This window comes from Carcharodon carcharias, chromosome 1 (assembly GCF_017639515.1).
Source record: "Carcharodon carcharias isolate sCarCar2 chromosome 1, sCarCar2.pri, whole genome shotgun sequence".
NCBI lineage: Eukaryota > Metazoa > Chordata > Chondrichthyes > Lamniformes > Lamnidae > Carcharodon > Carcharodon carcharias.
The window spans coordinates 225,804,368-225,821,782 of NC_054467.1; the positions used below are offsets into that span (position 1 = coordinate 225,804,368).

The 17,415-nt window shown below is 43.9% G+C and overlaps 1 protein-coding gene across 1 annotated transcript in view; it reads left to right on the forward strand.

The window, feature by feature from the left end:
- The window catches only part of st8sia5 (ST8 alpha-N-acetyl-neuraminide alpha-2,8-sialyltransferase 5), a 73,732-nt gene extending 65,161 nt beyond the window's left edge, over nucleotides 1–8,571 (forward strand). Inside the window, exons 5-7 of the mRNA XM_041190960.1 lie at nucleotides 4,410–4,522; nucleotides 6,847–6,939; nucleotides 7,820–8,571. Of these exons, the coding sequence (XP_041046894.1) occupies nucleotides 4,410–4,522; nucleotides 6,847–6,939; nucleotides 7,820–8,282 (669 nt within the window). The 3' untranslated portion in view covers nucleotides 8,283–8,571. The remainder of the gene's footprint in view (nucleotides 1–4,409; nucleotides 4,523–6,846; nucleotides 6,940–7,819) is intronic.
- The last annotated feature ends 8,844 nt before the right edge of the window (nucleotides 8,572–17,415 follow it).

Sequence of the window (17,415 nt, forward strand, 5' to 3'; positions counted from 1 at the left end):
ATTGGCATTAACAAACCTAAACAATGTAATTGATAAGACATTGACACCCTATACCCTTTGACTCCCTGGTCAGTCAAGAATCTTTATAACTCAGCCTTAAAAATATTCAATGACCCAGCCACCACTGCTCTCTGGGGAAGAGAATTCCGCAGTGTAATGACCCTCTGAAAGAAAAAAATTTCTCCTCATCTCCCATCTTAAATGGAAGACCCCTTATTTTTAGAAAAACCATGGAATTTTATAGCACAACAGGAAGCATTCAAACTGTTCTGCTTATGCCATCTCTTTGAAAGAGCTGTCTACGGGCTCCTTGTCACCTTCAGATAATAGTCTACTTTTAGACTTTAGTCACTAAACTTTAATCCAGCACTCCAGCTTTTTCCTCACAATTTGCAAATTAATCCTATTGAAGTATATGTCAAACTCCCTTTTGAATGTTCCCATGGAATCTGCTTCCACCACTCTTTCAGGTAGTGCATTTCAGATCTTAGCTACTCACTGTGTGGAAAAATCCACTGCTCATTTCCTCTCAGGTTCTTTTGACCATAATCTTAAACCAATGACCTTTGGTTACTGACCCACTTGCCAGAGGAAACAGTTTGGGTGGGGAGATAAACCTCATAATTTTGAATAATTTCTTAGGTCTCCCCTTAACCTTCTCTGCACTGAGGAGAACAACCCCAGATTCTCCAATCAGTCCACATAACTGAAGTCCCTCATCCCTGGCAAACCTTGTCTGTACAACTGCCCAAGGCCTTGACATTCTACCTGAAGTGTGATACCTGAAATTGTGCAGAATACTTCAGCTAAGGTCTAACCAGTGATTACTGCCTGTTTTACTGCCTCTCCATGTTGTTTCTCTCAAATGCAGCCCTTCATACTTACCTGCATTAAATTACATCTGCCATATGTTTGTCCATTTTATGAGTCTGTGGATGTCCACCTGAAGTCTGCTATATCCTCCTCACTCTATTATATTGTCAAGTTTTTTTAAAAATCATCCATAAACTTTGGAATTGAGTTGCCTACACCCAAGTTCAGGTCATTTACACATGAAATGAAAAGCAAGGATCCTAATGCTGACCCGGAGGGTCTCCACTACATAATTCTCTGCAGTCATTAGAACATCCACCACTACTCGCTGCCTGCTTTTCCTTAGCCAATTACATATTCATGTTACCACTGTCCCATTAGCACCACATGCTTCTATTTTCTGAGTAAGTGCTTGAGAAGGTGGCATAACCAGGTGCCAGCATCCCTTGGAATATATAGATGATTGTTACGAAATGCAGACTTACCTCATTGACAAAGGGGGTGCTGGGAGCTACAATTCCCAGCATGCCAGAGAAGTTTCCTTGCATGCACAGACTGGGACCACGTTTTAGAGTTCTCAGGGCACCTGTGTGATGAAAAAAAAGGCATGAAAACCCTGGTCATGTGACTGGAAGCAGGGCACCATGTTCAAAGGGTCCAAGGCAGGGGAGAGGGAAAGGAGACAGGGAGAGATGACAGGGAATGGACCCAGTTAGAGAAAGTGGTTTCGACCACAGTTTGTCTGTTAATTTATGCGTACTTCATACTAATCCAGAATGTTGGAGTATAAAATAGATATTGTAAATTATTTGACCTTTCTGACCTTGTATAGTAAAATTTATTTTGTTAGTTCAAAACCCCTGGAATCTTATGATTTATTCTCTTAGCAAGTGTCTTGAATCTCAAGCTTTGTCTACTATAAACAAAAAGTTATTGGTCCCTAACTGGATTGTACCAAAAACTTGGGGTCTGGTCCGGGATCATGATGGAGCAAGATGTTATCAGACATACTCAGGGAGATGTGCCTAAATCTACTCACACAGCTTCAAGAACGGGAATCAGTGGACACAAAATACCTCAGATGCTGTTGCCTTTACTTTTCCCCATGAAAACTCCTCCTCCTCCTAATTTAGGATGGCACCAGAGCTACCAAAAAACAGGCAGGGAAAAAAAAATCTAGCTCACTATCTGTACATGTTGCAAGAGTCAATTTCAGATTAATGAAAGCAGAGCTTACCAATACTACAAAACAAAAGTGAAACCACTGCATAACATTGGCATGGAATTGTAGGGCATATTTTATAGTTGGCAGATTTAATATATGAATACAACACACTTGCACTGCTTTTCACTTGTGCACAATGTTTGGACTGGCATTGCCTACATTTACAATTAGCTAGTTAAAGTGTGCCTAAAAATAGCACAAAAAGGAATACAAGCATGTTAACCATTACAACCTGAACGCTGTGTGGCTTTGTGTATATATGAGGAGGTAACGAGCAGGTTAGACAAAGGAGAGCCAGTGGATGTTATCTACTTGGACTTCCAAAAGGGCTTTGACAAGGTGCCGCACAGGAGGCTGCTCAGTTAGAAAAGAGCCCATGGTGTTAGAGGCAAGGTACTAGCATGGATAGAAGATTGGCTGTCTGGCAGGCGGCAGAGAGTGGGGATAAGGAGGTCCTTCTCAGGATGGCAGCCGGTGACTAGTGGAGTTCTGCAGGGGTCAAGGTTGGGACCACAACTTTTCACTTTATAAATTAATGATCTAGATGAAGGAACTGAGGTCATTCTGGCCAATTTTGCAGATGATACAAAGATAGGTGGAGGGACAGGTAGTATTGAGGAGGCTGGGAGGCTGCAGAAGGATTTGGACAGATTAGGAGAATGGGCAAAGAAGTGGCAGATGGAATACAATGTGGGGAAGTGTGAGGTCATGCACTTTGGTAGGAAGAATAGAGGCATAGAATTCAGAAATCTGGAGTGCAAAGGGACTTGGGAGTTCTAGTCCAGGATTCTCTTAAGGTTAACTTGCAGGTTGAGTCAGTGATTAGGAAGGCAAATGCAATGTTGCCATTTATTTTGAGAGGACCAGAATATAAAAGCAGGGATGTGCTGCTGAGGTTTTAAAAGGCTCTGGTCAGACCACATTTAGAATATTGTGAGCTATTTTGGACCCCGTATCTCAGGAAGGATGTGCTGGCCCTGGAGAGGATCCAGAGGAGGTTCACGAGAACGATCCCAGGAATGAAAAGTTTAACAAATGAGGAATGTTTGAGGACTCTGGGTCTATACTCAATGGGAGTTTAGAAGGATGAGGGGGGATCTGATTGAAACTTACAGATTACTGAAAGGCCTGGATAGAGTGAACATGGGGAAGATGTTTCCATTAGTAAGAGAGACTAGGACCTGAGGGCACAGCCTCAGAGTAAAGGGAAGACCTTTTAGAACAGAGATGAGGAGAAACTTCTTTAGCCAGAGAGTGTTGAATCTATGGAATTCATGCCAGGTCATTGAGTGTATTTAAGACTGAGATAGGTTCTTGATTGGTAAGGGAGTCAAAGGTTATGGGGAGAAGATGGGAGAATGGGGTTGAGAAACTTATCAGCCATGATTGAATGGCAGAGCAGACTCAATGGGCCGAATGGCCTAATTTCTGCTCCTATGTCTTATGGTCTTATATATATCTGTCACATGAGGGGGACATGTTCAGGATTTTTTTTTCTATTTTTAATATTTGTACAACTTTCAGCGATCTCCTTGAGGCAGCTCTTAGCCTCAGTGAGATGTGTGCCCTTTCAGGCGCATGCGCGAAAGAGCGCACTCTCGCATTTGGGGAATCACGCCCCCCCCCACACAGGAAGTGCATGACACATCCCGCCGGGCGTCACACTGGGCAAGCCTTAATTGGCCCGCCCACTTAAAATGGCGGCGGGGCCCACTTCTCCAGCGGGGATCGGCCCCCCCGCCCACTGGAGATTGGGTCGGGCCTGCCTGCCCAGTAGGCAGAAAATTCTGCCCCTAATGTTGGACAGTGTGTGGAATTTTACAGTGGTGGGATATTACGGTCCCACCAAAGTCAATGGCCTGAATCTTATGGTCAGCCATTTCACGCTGCTACTATGCAGTAGCAACACGAGTGGTATTCGCCACCAACAGGGTGTTGCTGTCAATCCAAAAGTTCACTCTGCCTATCACACAAATGTGCAGTGTGACATTTGAATTTCAGTGCCAGTGTGATGCTAGGTATGTAAGCCATACGTCCCAAAGACTGGTCAATATATATCCATAAGTTATACATATAAATCCATGGAAAATAGATCCACACACAAATAAATGTACACACTCAGACATATAAGGCGTACAGATTTATATATACATATATGCAAATGTGTCTTTGTATATCTATGTATGTTGGAGTTGGATTTTGTCTCTAGCTTTATACTGTCATGACAACAACCCATACTGCCCAGTCCTTATATATAATAGGAACACAGAAAATGCTGGAATTACTTACAGTCGGACAGCATTTCAGATTTTCAGTGTACACAGTACTTTGTTTTCTTGTTAATTAGTGTTATTGGGCCTCCTCTTCATAGGAAATGCCGTATTCACGTTCCCAGTTTAAGAAATGTGCAGTGGTTGGGAATGGAGGAATCCTGAAGAACAGCAGATGCGGGAATGATATTGACTCTGCAGACTTTGTGTTCAGGTATGATGGAGCAGAGCCTTTTCTTGTGCAACAGCTGAACAGACAAATCTTCAAGCATAGGTACATAATGTTTGGAGTGGTAAGTGAAAATTCGAGTCGTGAGTTACTATTAGATACAGAAGGATAATGGCATTTTTTTGGTACACTCCACATTTGGGTGAACGTATTTTAATTAACCCTATGCACCTCCCCATATTATTCCCCATTCTTTGTTCAGTCACAGGTTTTCAAACTTTTGCTGATGGTTTGACTATGGTAATACTCTCTCACTGTCCGTTATCACTTCACTCCATACTGTGGAGACAGAAAAGTATGAAACTGGTAGGCAAACCCTTAGGGCTGGATTTTACAGCCCACCCGTTGGCCTTGTTTTTAGATGGGTAGGAGGTCATGTGAAATATGTCGGGTGGCTGGCCCACTGCCTTCCCACCTACCCCCAACCCGGTCCCCATAATATGGGGGGAGGGTAAGATGCCCACTAGCCCTCCTGCCCTTAGGCCTATTGAGGGCCTTAAGTCACCACTTATTGCCCATTTATGGCCCTCAATCCATGCCACTGCCATAATACACTGGGCAGTGGAATGTGAGTGACAGTGAGAAGGCCATTTTTTCACCTAAGTTTGTGAAAAGGTGGGAAGGAAGGGGGTGTAATACATCCTTTGGAGGTTTCCCTCTGTGCATCGGGGGCACCCCCTAAGATTGTAACCCCCCAACTCTTTGTGCCTCCCCATCTGGCCTCAAAAACCCAACCCTTACCTCCCTCCCTAGAGTGCCTGACCTTCTTCCTGGGACTCCTTGTAGTCCCAACAGTACCCACCACTGAGTTTTTGGCCAGCAGCTCTCGACAACAGGACTTCCTTTCACTGAGGGGTGGAAGTCTTACTCTGTTTGTTAAGGACACCCGCAGTTTTTTATCGCTGTGGGGCAGCCTTTTTAAAGTTGGTCATTTTGGGAACGACTTTTCTTCCAGATTAGAGGCAGGGGGAGCAGTACACCCCCTGTAAAATCCAGACCTTAAAATCATAGAATCTTGCAGCACAGAAGGAGGCCATAAACAACGTCCAGGTCATTTACATGTAACAGGAAAAGAATGATCCCAATGTTGAGCGCAAAGGGAACTCACACAGGAATCTCTCAGACCCCGTGATCAAAGGTTCAATAAGCAGGCTGGAGCAGCTGTTACCCCCTCCACACTTACTCTGAGATTATGCCCTCTGGTCCTAGATTCTCTCACAAAGGGAGACAACCTCTCAGCATCTACCCTGTCAAGCCCCCTAAGAATCTTGTATGTTTCAATAAGGTTGCCTCTCATTCTTCCAAACTCCAATGAGTACAGGCCCAACTGACTCAACCTCTCCTCATAAGAAAATCCCTCCATACCCGGGATCAACCTAATGAACCTCTACTGGACTGCCTCCAATGCCAGTATATCTTTCCTTAGATAAGGGGACCAAAACAGTTCACAGTATTCTAGGTGTAGTCTAACTTAGTGCCTTGTATAGTTTTATCAAGACTTCCCTATTTTTATATTCCATACCCTTTGAGTTAAAGGCCAATATTCCATTTGTCTTCCCTATTACCTGCTGAACTTGTATGTTAGCTTTTTGGGATTCATGCACAAGGACTCCCAAATCCCTCTGTGCTGTAGCCTTTCTCCATTTAAATAATATTCAGCTCTTCAATTCTTCATGCCAAAGTGCATGACCTCACATTTTCCCACATTATATTCCATTTGCCACTTTTTTGCCCACTCACTTAACCTGTCTATATCCCTCTGAAGACTCCTGGTGTCATCCACACCACTCCTACATGCCCCTCCAGTCTTGTGTCACGTACCACTATGGATGTGGGTAGCACAGTTTGGGGACTGCAGTGATTACATTAACTCTCCCATTGTGGCTGTACCAGTGCAAGCTCCACGCTGCCTCACATGGAACTGTAGCATGACCAGTGCAGTGGAACTTTCTAAGATGCAGCTATATCTGCTGCGTCTGAGAATTTGCTCTCTCCTCTTCTGAAAGCAGTGACTCATCCAGGATGTGGCTCCAGGGACTGAGAGAAATTGATAGAAGGCTGAAATCTGATCAAGGGATGTAAATGGTTTGTAGACGGAGCAATTGCAGTGGAGTCACTTTATCCTTCATTGACAAAATATAGAAAAATTTGCACCAAACTTACTATATTGGGTAACAATGCTCTTTAGTGTTTAGAAAACTTCACAGCAATGTAAGCCATTGAACATTCGAGTAGAAGTTTACATGTCAAAAAATGTGTGAGCGTAACTCCATGGTACCTATTTATTTTACTGTTGGCTCTAATGATAGATGTAATTTGCCACCAATCTCTGAAAAATATACCATGGACGTTGGACTGAAGACTGATATTGTGACGATAAATCCAAGTATTGTAACTGAAAGGTGAGTTTGCTCACTTTATCCATCCATTAAAACACAACTAATGAGTTCTAATGACGTAACAGGTTCCGCTCATTGGTACCTCAAAATTGCCCTAGAACCATGAAATGGGGCAGAATTTTCCACCTGTTGGGCGGGCGGGCCCGACCCAATCTCCGGCAGGTGGGGAGCCGATCCCCGCTAGCAAAGTGGGCCACACCGCCATTTTACATGGGCTGGCCTTAATTGGCATGACGTCCGGCAGGAAGCGCTGTACGCTTCCTATGCGGGCGGGGTTGGTGTTCCCTAAAATCGAGAGTGGGCTCTTTCGCGCATGCGCACGAAAGCACGCACATCTCCCTGAGGCTAAGTGCTGCCTCAGGGCGATCGCTTCCACTTTGAAAAATATTAAAAATAGAAAAAAAAATTCCCTAACATGTCCCCCTCGTGTGACAATGTGACGGGCGCACAGCTGATTTTGCTGCGCCCCCGCCTTCCTGAAAATTTAAATGGGGCGGGATGACATCGGGGGTTCCACCCGACACCATCCCGCATCATTTTACATGTCGACGAGCGGGCCCCCCCCCGCCCCCCTGCTCGCTGACAGCAAAATTCTGCCCATGATCTTAATATGCTTCTGACAATTCGGTTTTGAACTGAAACATACAGCCCTGATGAAAAAGATGGGGGCATACTGGGAGCAGGAAGTGGCCCAGCACCATTTTCAGACTGCTACTGTCCTGTTCCCACAGGGCAGAGGCTCTGGTGTAGAGGCTGTTTCACCTTGTATTGTGCTTTTGCTGCACCTGACCAGGGAGGACAGGACAGGCACTGGAATACTAAGAGACATTTTCAAATTACAGAAAATTTTAAAATGCTAAAGGCTCAGTGCTTTTACTTTTAGATTCCAAAAACTGGAGAAGTGGAGGCGGCCATTTTATGAAGTTCTACAGGCCTATGAAAATGCATCTGTGGTTATGCCAGCTTTCTACAATACCCGCAACACAGACGTTTCATTCAGGGTCAAGTATGTCCTGGATGATTTTGAGTCTCAACAATCAATGTTCTACTTCCATCCACGATATCTTGAGAACGTCTCCCGTTTCTGGATGAAACAAGGGCTCAGAGCCAAACGACTGAGTAGTGGCCTAATGTTGGTGACAGCTGCCATGGAGCTGTGTGAAGAGGTCCATCTCTATGGTTTCTGGGCATTTTCAATGGACCCTTCAGGATTGTACATTACCCACCATTACTATGACAATGTTAAACCTCAGCCTGGTTTCCACAAGATGACTTCTGAGATTTTCAACTTTCTGCACATGCACAGTAAGGGGATTCTTCAGGTCCACACTGGGATTTGTAGCTGATGTTCAACAGGCTTCAACCACTAAGGTGAATCTACCTATAAATTCAAATTGGATAGATTGAATTTTACCTAGTGCACATTTTGGATCTTCATTGAATGGACCATCCTTTCACATTAATGGTTAGATAAGTATGCAGTAAGTAGAGTAGTTATGCTATCACTGTGATTAGATATACAAAATTCACAGGGGGCCCCCAAAAAATAGCTAGGTTGGGATTTGGTAGGATGTTAAAATATTAATACTTTGACTCAAGGTTTTATGGATAGTCATTGTTCTGCCAGGTTGTTTTTCCAGCCACTTGATTCTCTTATGAGCTCAAGGTAACCTTCCAAAGTTGACTATAATTTAATTGTGGATTCTTTTTTGTGTTTTAAAAACTCAATGTGCTTAGTTACTGGCTTTATGCCCAAATGTAAAGAATAGCACTTGGCTTTCCTCCTTTACCAGCCTGAAAGAAAGCAACTCAAACTGGCCCCAAACCAAATGAAGAATGATTTTATTTTAGAGGAGTCTACTATCTTCAACAGCAAGATCTGGTTAGGATATGGATTGAGCGATACATATGCTGAAGGTAAGCATGCTGGTGCAGCAGGAGGTAAAGAAGGCAAATGGTATGTTGGCCTTCATAGCCAGAGGATTCAAGTACAGGAGTGGGAATGTCTTGTTGCAATTATACAGGGCTTTGGTGAGACCATACCTGGAATATTGTGTGCAGTTTTGGTCTCCTTATCCGAGGAAGGATGTACTTGCTATCGAGGGAGTGCAGGAAAAGTTTACCAGACTGATTCCTGGGATGGCGGGACTGAAAGATGAGGAGAGATTGAGTCGGTTAGGATTATATTCGCTGGAGTTCAGAAGAACGAAGGGGGATCTCATAGAAACCTGTAAAATTCTAACAGGACTAGACAGGGTAGATGCAAGAAGGAGTTCCTGATGGTGGGGGAGTCCAAAACCAGGGGTCACAGCCTGAGGATACGGGGTAGACCATTTAGGACTGAGATGAGATATTTCTTCACCCAGAGAGTGGTGAGCCTGTGGAATTCGCAACCACAGAAAGTAGTTGAGGCCAAAACATTGTGGGCAGAATTTTTCCATCTGTGAGCTGGGGGCGGGGCCCACTCACTGACTCAAAAATGACGCAGGATGATGTCAGGGGAAACCCCCGACGTCATCCCGCTCTATTTAAATATTCAGGAAGGCGGGCGGACAGCGCAATCAGCTGTCCACCCGCCAACCTGTCAATGCCCGTTGACAGGATCATTAAGCCAATTAAAGGCCCTGCCCTCCCAACCTTAAGGCTGGTGGGCAGGCCAGAAGCCCCAGTGGGCTTCTGAAAAAACATGAAACCTTATCCACTGGCGGGATGAGGTTTCATGTCTGTTTTAAAAAAGTTTAGTAAAGTTTTTGTCATATTTATTAAGATGTCCCATCTCATGTGACATTGTCACATGAGGGGGACATGTTAATAATTTTTTTATTATTCTATTTTTGATACTTAAAACACTGTCAGTGACCTCCCTGAGACAGCATTTAGTCTCAGGGAGATGTGTGCTCTTTCATGCGCATGCGCAGAAGTGCGCACTCTGACAGTTTCAAACATTGTCAGTGATTTCCCTGAGACAGCATTTAGTCTCAGAGGGATGTGTGCGAGAGAGTGCACTCTAACTATTGGGGGATCCCTTCCCCCCACCCCCCTCCCCCCCGCACAGGAAGCGCACAGCGCTTCCCATCGGCAGCCCGCCCACTTAAAATGGTGGCGGGGCCCGTTTCGGCGTGGGCAATCAGCTGCCCGCCCGCCGCTGAGCCGGTGGAGCCCTTCCGCCCATCAAGGGTAAAATTCTGCCCTGTATGTTTTCAAGAAGGAGTTAGATATAGCTCTTGGGGCGAAAGGGTTCAAGGGATATGCGGAGAAAGCAGGAGCAGGCTATTGAGTTGGATGATCAGTCATGATCATAATGAATGCTCCTAATTGGGTTCCTAATGATGGAAATGTCAGGGACTAATTTCATGAAGTCTGCAAGGAGTTTCCTTGCTTGGAATATGTCTTGAGAATTTGCATGGCATGCTCCCAAAATTTCCCATCCATTAAAATTCGATGTAAAGTAACTGAAAAAGGATGAGAAAATAAGGATAGATAAATCTTCAACAGAGTTGCTCGTTTGCCTTTGTTTTAGGCAGCAAGAAACTCCGTGAAACTAATGTAACTAATTAGAGCTCTAAGTGTCAGTGTCAGGGTTTGGTTATTGTCCTGAAGCTTTATTTGATTTTCCTTATAGGAACATGAGTTGGCCATTTAGCCCCCTGAATCTGTTCCTCCATTCAATGAGATCTTGGCTGATCTATGACCTAACTCCGTTGCCAGGATTTTCTCTTCGGTGTGTGGAAGTGGGCCCCACACGCCGACACGTGAAATGATGCGCAGTGATGTCGGGCGTGCGTCCTGAAGTCACCCCACGTCATTCCAATCTTCTGTTCAGCCGCACCAGAGTCGGCAGCGCACCCGCCGAACTATCAAAGGCCTGTTAAGGCCATTGATCAACCAATTAAACAAATTGTCAGGGCTGCCCATCCAATCTTAAGGTTGGCAGGCAGGCAGAGAGCCCAAGTGGCCTTCACGTTTTCCATGAAACTTCATCCACGGGAGGGATGAGGTTTCATGAAGGTTTTATTAATTAAGTAAAAGTTTTTATGAAAATTCATAAACATGTCCCAGCTCTGTCACATGTGGGAATGTGACTGAATAATTTTACTTTTTCTTTTTTTCCCAACTTTACAACCACTTAATCTCCCTGAGGCACGGAGCTGCCTTGGAGATTTCTGCGGTCTTTTGCGCACATGCATGGAAGAGCGCAGGCCCGGACTCTCCCTCCTCCCCCGCCCGCACAGGTAGTGAGCGCTACCGGGCACGTGTCACGCTGGGCGGGCCTTAATTGACCATGTGTCCCGACGTCACCGCTCATCATTCAGATCTTCAGTTTGGCAGGCGTGCACCAGAGTCGGCTGCGCGCCCGCTGAACTGTCAAAGGCCTATTAAGGCCATTTAAATACCAACTAAAAGAATGAACATAGCTAGCCATCCAACCTTAAGGCTGACGGGCAGACAGAGTGCACAGGCGGCCTTTGCATTTATGATGAAACCTCACCCACGGACGGGATGAGGTTTCATGGAGGCTTTATAAATCAAATGAAAATGTTTGTTAAAAATCAGTGACATGTCCCAGCTCTTGTGACAGTGTCACATGAGAGGACATCAGGAATTTTTTTTTTGTACCCTTCCAAAAATTGTTACAACTTCCACCAATCTCCCTGACGCAGCACTTTGCTTCAGGGAGATCTGTGCGCTTTGTCGTGGGCATGTGTGAACGAGTGCACTCCCGGCTCAGGGAATCCCACCTCCCCCCCAACCCCACCCCACCGCCCGCACAGGGAGCGCATAGCACTTCTGAGTGGACGTCACGCTGGGCTGGCCTTAATTGGCCTGCCCACGTAAAATGGCGGCACGCCCCTGACCAGGGGCACCGATCGGGAACCCGCCTACCTGCACTCGCTCCTGCTCCTGCACATCCCCTCCAACAGGGGGGAGAAAGTTGCCTATATTGTTTACAGACAACCAGACAAACAAACAGGAGCAAAAAGATTACTTCCACCCACCTTCAGTGGCGGAGGTAATTATTACTGGAGCTAACATCTGCTGCTTTTTGTTGGAGAGAGCTCCACATTTCTACCACGGTTTGAAAGGCCTGGCTCTGATTTTAAGGTTATTCCCTTTGTCCTAAACTCCTCCACCAGTGGAAAATGTTTCCTTCAATCTACCCTATCAATTCCTTTCAAAATTCTACAACTCAATCCAGTCAGCTTCAACCTTCTGTCCAGGGGATGAATACAAGCTTAGTTTATGTACTCTTTCCTCATAATCTAATCCTTGGGGCCCTGGTAACATTCTGGTGGATTTGCACTGCTCTCTTTCTAAGTCCAGTTTACCCTTGCTAAAGTGCAATGCCTAGAACAATTACTTTGTACTCTAGATAGTTTCATGACCAGCGCTTTGAATAGCTCCAGCAAAACTTCCTCCCTTTTATATTCTAGACCTCTATTTGTAAAAGCAAACGTTCCAATAGCCTTTTTATGTAACTGTCAGGTATAGTATCGTGGTCTGTGGATATGGACCCCTAAAACTCTTCCGACCTCCACTGTTCCTAGTTTGTTGCCATTTTAAAAATACTTTGATCTATTCTTTTTAAGTCCAAAATGTGTGACCTCATACCTGCATTGAAATCCACTGTCACTGTTTTGTTCACTCAATGTGTCTTTGTAATTTTATGCTCCTGTTTGCACAATTACTATACCACCAATCTTTTTTGTCACCAGGAAACTTGGATATAAGCCTCACTACTGTGCTAAGTCAATAATAAACATAACGAATAGTTGAGGCTGCAGCTCAGACATCTTATCGGGCACCAGTATTCACTTCCTTTTGATTTGAGCACATACCCATTATCCCTACTCTGTCTGCTACTGCCTAACTAATCCCCTAGCCAGACTAATAATTTGCTTTCAATTTCATGAGCTTTAATTTCAGCTGACAGTTTCTTATGTGGGAAATTATTGAATGCTCCTGGAAGCCCATACAAACTAAATCCGTATAAATATTCCTATCTATGCTATTTCCCTATTTAAAATTAAATAAGATTTGTTAGACATGGCTTACCTGTCACAAATTCATGTTGGCTCTCTCTAATCAACTCAAATCCCTCAAAGTGCTCAGTCTTGGCGGAGAATTAGGGCAAGTTTTATCTCGGAGGTTTATTTGTGGTTGATTACCATCCTTTTATATTGAGTGTGTTGATCACAGAGTCCATTCTAGGAGTTCATTTTGTACAGTTGTGGCCCACTTAAACACATTGTACATACAGAGCTCTTTTCAAAAGTCCTTTAAAGTTTATTCATCAAGGGTTACAGAGGAGGTTCTGTGTTGAGTTCATAAAAGACATATTCCATCTGAACCAGTTTTTTCTGACTCTAATATTCAGCTGAGTATTTCTGGAATATGTTATATAGTAATCAAAGAAAGTTGGCTTGGTACCCTTACATGGTAATGCCATTCGTATTTAGTGGCATAATAGTGTCAACCACTAACTGTTTTTTCATTCTGTTCAATGAGCCGTAATGGTACTTGGACAGAAATTAGAATTTTCTTTCACTGGCCCAGGTTGAGGACATTTATGGTAGAATGGTCAGCTGGATGTTCACCACATCACAACAGTATTAGACTCTCTTCGGAGGGACGGGCATTGTGATTAGAGTGTGATCAGTTGACAGGTACTCTGCAGGTCAATAATTAGGCAAAGGACTACATACATCCTTATATATTGGTTATGCAGTAAGCCACAACCCTGGAAAGCTTTTTTCAAAGCACTTCAATGTATTTATAGCTGGATATTTAGAACAGGTCAGAAACAGTTTAAAATACATGTGAGGTCAAAGGTCGAATTTCTGAGACAAAGTGCTCAGAGTTGTTTGGAAGTGATCAGTAGCAGCAATGATTCTCATACAGCCAACATCTTAAAGTGGCAATGCAATTAGAAAACTCCATGCTTTACTTTGCCAATGTCCTGTAAAGCACAGTTTTACTTTTAAATTATAAGTTAACATGTAATGCTTTTTTTTGTGCTCACTTTTGTGTGATTTGAGAGAGTGTTGTAAATAAACTCACTATTACTGTTAAAAAATGTTTGTTGTATACAGTGTTAGTCATAAAGAGCAGTTTCATCATCCGGATCCTTTTTAAGCGTAAACAATTGCAAAATTAAAAGTGATATCCAAACTCCTGACACTCAGCTGCCTTTTACTCTTTGTTCCAAAACTGCTAGTCAGCTGCTAACACTGTCGCATTTTTTCTTATTCACCTCAAAATGCATTGGATTCATCTTCTCCATAACACTGATCTGATCCATTGATTTATTCTTTTCTGATCACTCAGCCAGCTCTTTTCTTAATGCACTTAAGCCAACTAGGGAAGAGCAATAAATACTGCATTCTCAGCATTTCACATATTGTCTTTTTTTAAAGTTACACCTTGCTGCCATCAGTCATGTATATGAATCAACTTTCAAAGGTATGTTTACAATACCCAGGTTTAACCCTGTTACATTAACCTCACCTCTGATTGTACTGACTGCCTATCTGACAGCAGCTTGTGGATGAGCCAGAAATTTGCACAAGACTGAGGCCATCTATTTAGTCCTCATCAAAACTCTGTACCTCAGGCCCTGATCTTCCCTGTGTTTTTGAATGTTCATTCATGTTCATTTCAATTCCATGCAACTTTGGTGTCTTGATTGACCCGAACTGCCTACTTCTACTTCAGAAATATCACTTGCCTCCATTTCTATCTGCCCCACATCACCCCTCCCCTTTCAACTCTCCTCCTACCACAGCTGCTGCATCATTTACTCCTTTGAAACCCTCATTTGTGCATCTACCACCTCCAGACTTACTTTTCCCGATTTCTTCTCCATGAGCCTCCCAAACTCCACCCTCAATAAGCCCAAGTCATTGACATCTCTGCTGTCTGAATCCTATGCTGCTATGGTCCTACTCATTTAGCATTAATGCAGATTTCATAAGTTCATCAATATCTTCAGCCTCAAATTCACAACCTTTCTCCGCCCTCTTTTCTCTGTGTTCAACTCTACATTTCGGCCCCCTAGTGTTTCTACACTGGTGCACTACTGCCTCCCTCCAGCTGTACTGAATCACAGAAGCTATGTCATATTCTCATACTCCTGAACTTTCTCCCGAAGCTCTCTTGGCCTTTCGAAATAACTTGTTTAAAACCTGCCACTTCAACTTAACCTCTGGTCACCTCTCATAATATGTCTGCTCAGGTCTGACCCCTGCCCAAAACTGTGAAGCACTGTGTGACATTTTACCATGTTAAAGATGTAATTTAAGTGTAGGTGGTGGTTGTTGATCTTTTGGTGCCAGCTGTTAGAGCACAAATGCTTGGCATAAGAGAATGATTTGACATGAATTTGTGCCCAGTATTAGCAGTATCCTGAGTTCCTGATTTGGTTGAGATTCTGAATGAAGGCCAGGCATTTTCCCACAAGGCGGGAATGAAAATTGAATAATGAGTCACCATCCTCATGGCTCCAATTATTATGTGGCCTTTTAGATCCTGTAGAAAGAGAGAAAGAATTAATGAATGAAAATGATAGGGATGAGCAACTCTCCCAAAATTATTTGATTTAACATTTGATTTTTAGTCAGACATATACAGAAACCAATCACCTTGTTTAAGCTTCCAAATCAAACCACTTTTTGACTAGAAACTTAACTGGACCAGCCACATAAATACTATGCTACAACAACAGGCCAGGAGAGAACATCAATCACTTCCTGATTCCACAAAGCCTTTTCACCTTCTCCATTGCACAGCACAGCAGTGTGATGAAATACTCTCCAGTTGCTCAGTGCAGCACCAACAACTCTCAAGCTTGATACCAGCCAAATCAAAGCAGCTCACATAATTGTCTCTCCATCCACCACCTTAAACATTCACTTCCTCCACCATGAGCATGCTGTGCCTGCACTGTGTACCATTTACAGGTTGCACTGTGGCAACTTGGCAAGACTTCCCCAAACCTATGACCTCTGCCACCTGGAAGGACAAGGGCATCTGGATCATGGGAACACCAGCACCTCCAAGTTTCCCTCCTAGTCATCCACCATCCTGACTTGGAAATATATTGCCATTACTTGATTGTCACTGGGTCAAAATCCTGTAACACCCTCCATAATAGAACTGTGGGGGTACCTTGATCAGCACATGGACTGCAGCAGTTCAAGGTAGCTCACACTAGCTTTTCAATGGCAATTAGGGATGGGCAATAAGTGCTGGCCTATCCAACAATGCCCAAACCCATGAGGCGGTGGCATAGTGGTGTTGTCACTGGACTAGTATTCAAGAGACCCAGGGTAACGCTCTGGGGAAGCGGGTTAGAATCCCACCACAGCAGATGATGAAATTTGAATTCAATAAAAATCTGGAATTAAAAGTCTGATGGTGACCATGAAACAATTGTCGATTGTCGTAAAAACCCATCTGGCTCATCAATGTCCTTTAGGGAAGGAAATCTGCTGACCTTACCTGGTCTGGCCTACATGTGACTCCAGACCCACAGAAATGTTGTTGACTCTTTATTAGGGATGGGCAATAAATGCTGGCTGAGGTAGGAATGCCCAAATCCCATGAACGAATAAAAAAAAAGGATAAATAAAAACTACACTTAAGTTCGGTAAACGAAGGCACAGGTTGGAAGAGATAAGGGGTAGGAACCACCCTGTTACTATATTGCTGGAGTTTAACCCATAGAACCACACAGAGCATAAGCAAATATTCTGTGCCTTCTGTTAGTGCATTGGTTTGCAGGTTTGTTTGGGACTATGTAGCCCACTCACCATGACTGATCTACTACGCCAGGTTCCATTAGAAAGCCAAGTTGGAAAGTCCATAGTGTCAGCAGTACTATAGACTTGCCTGACACAAATTTGTATCATATCACTAACTCCCATCACTAAATATGTCACCTTAGAGCCACATTGGCCCCAAAAGGGCACCATTATCCTCCTTCACCCTTCCATGCCACCCAAAGAGATAGAAGGTAATTTGCCAGCATTTGAACTGTCTCTGTGACAGCAGGTACATGGAGCTCCTCAACACTGCCCCAGTAGATAGCACAACTCACCATAAAATGTGTGAACATATTGCCACTATCTTGCTAACTGCGGCAAGACGCACGGCATAACCCATTAAATGCTGCTTCCGGAGGAGAGCAATGACACTTTGGCAGGAGCTGCTCACTTCTCTGCACCCAAATCATGGTAGCCACCAAACTTTGAATATATAAAAATACGTCCTCAGCCTTGCCTTCCAAGTAACGTCCTCTAGCAGTTGCCATCCACATTTTGAGTCATCAGCAATACAATAGACATCAGTGTGCGGTAAGATGTACACAGGATGCGCCAGCGCCTTGATGTGCTAGAAGTCCAAGTTCTGTGCCATGCACCTGGTTTAATCATTACTACCTGTTTAATACAGACAGTATTGTATGAGACTTTTGCAGACATG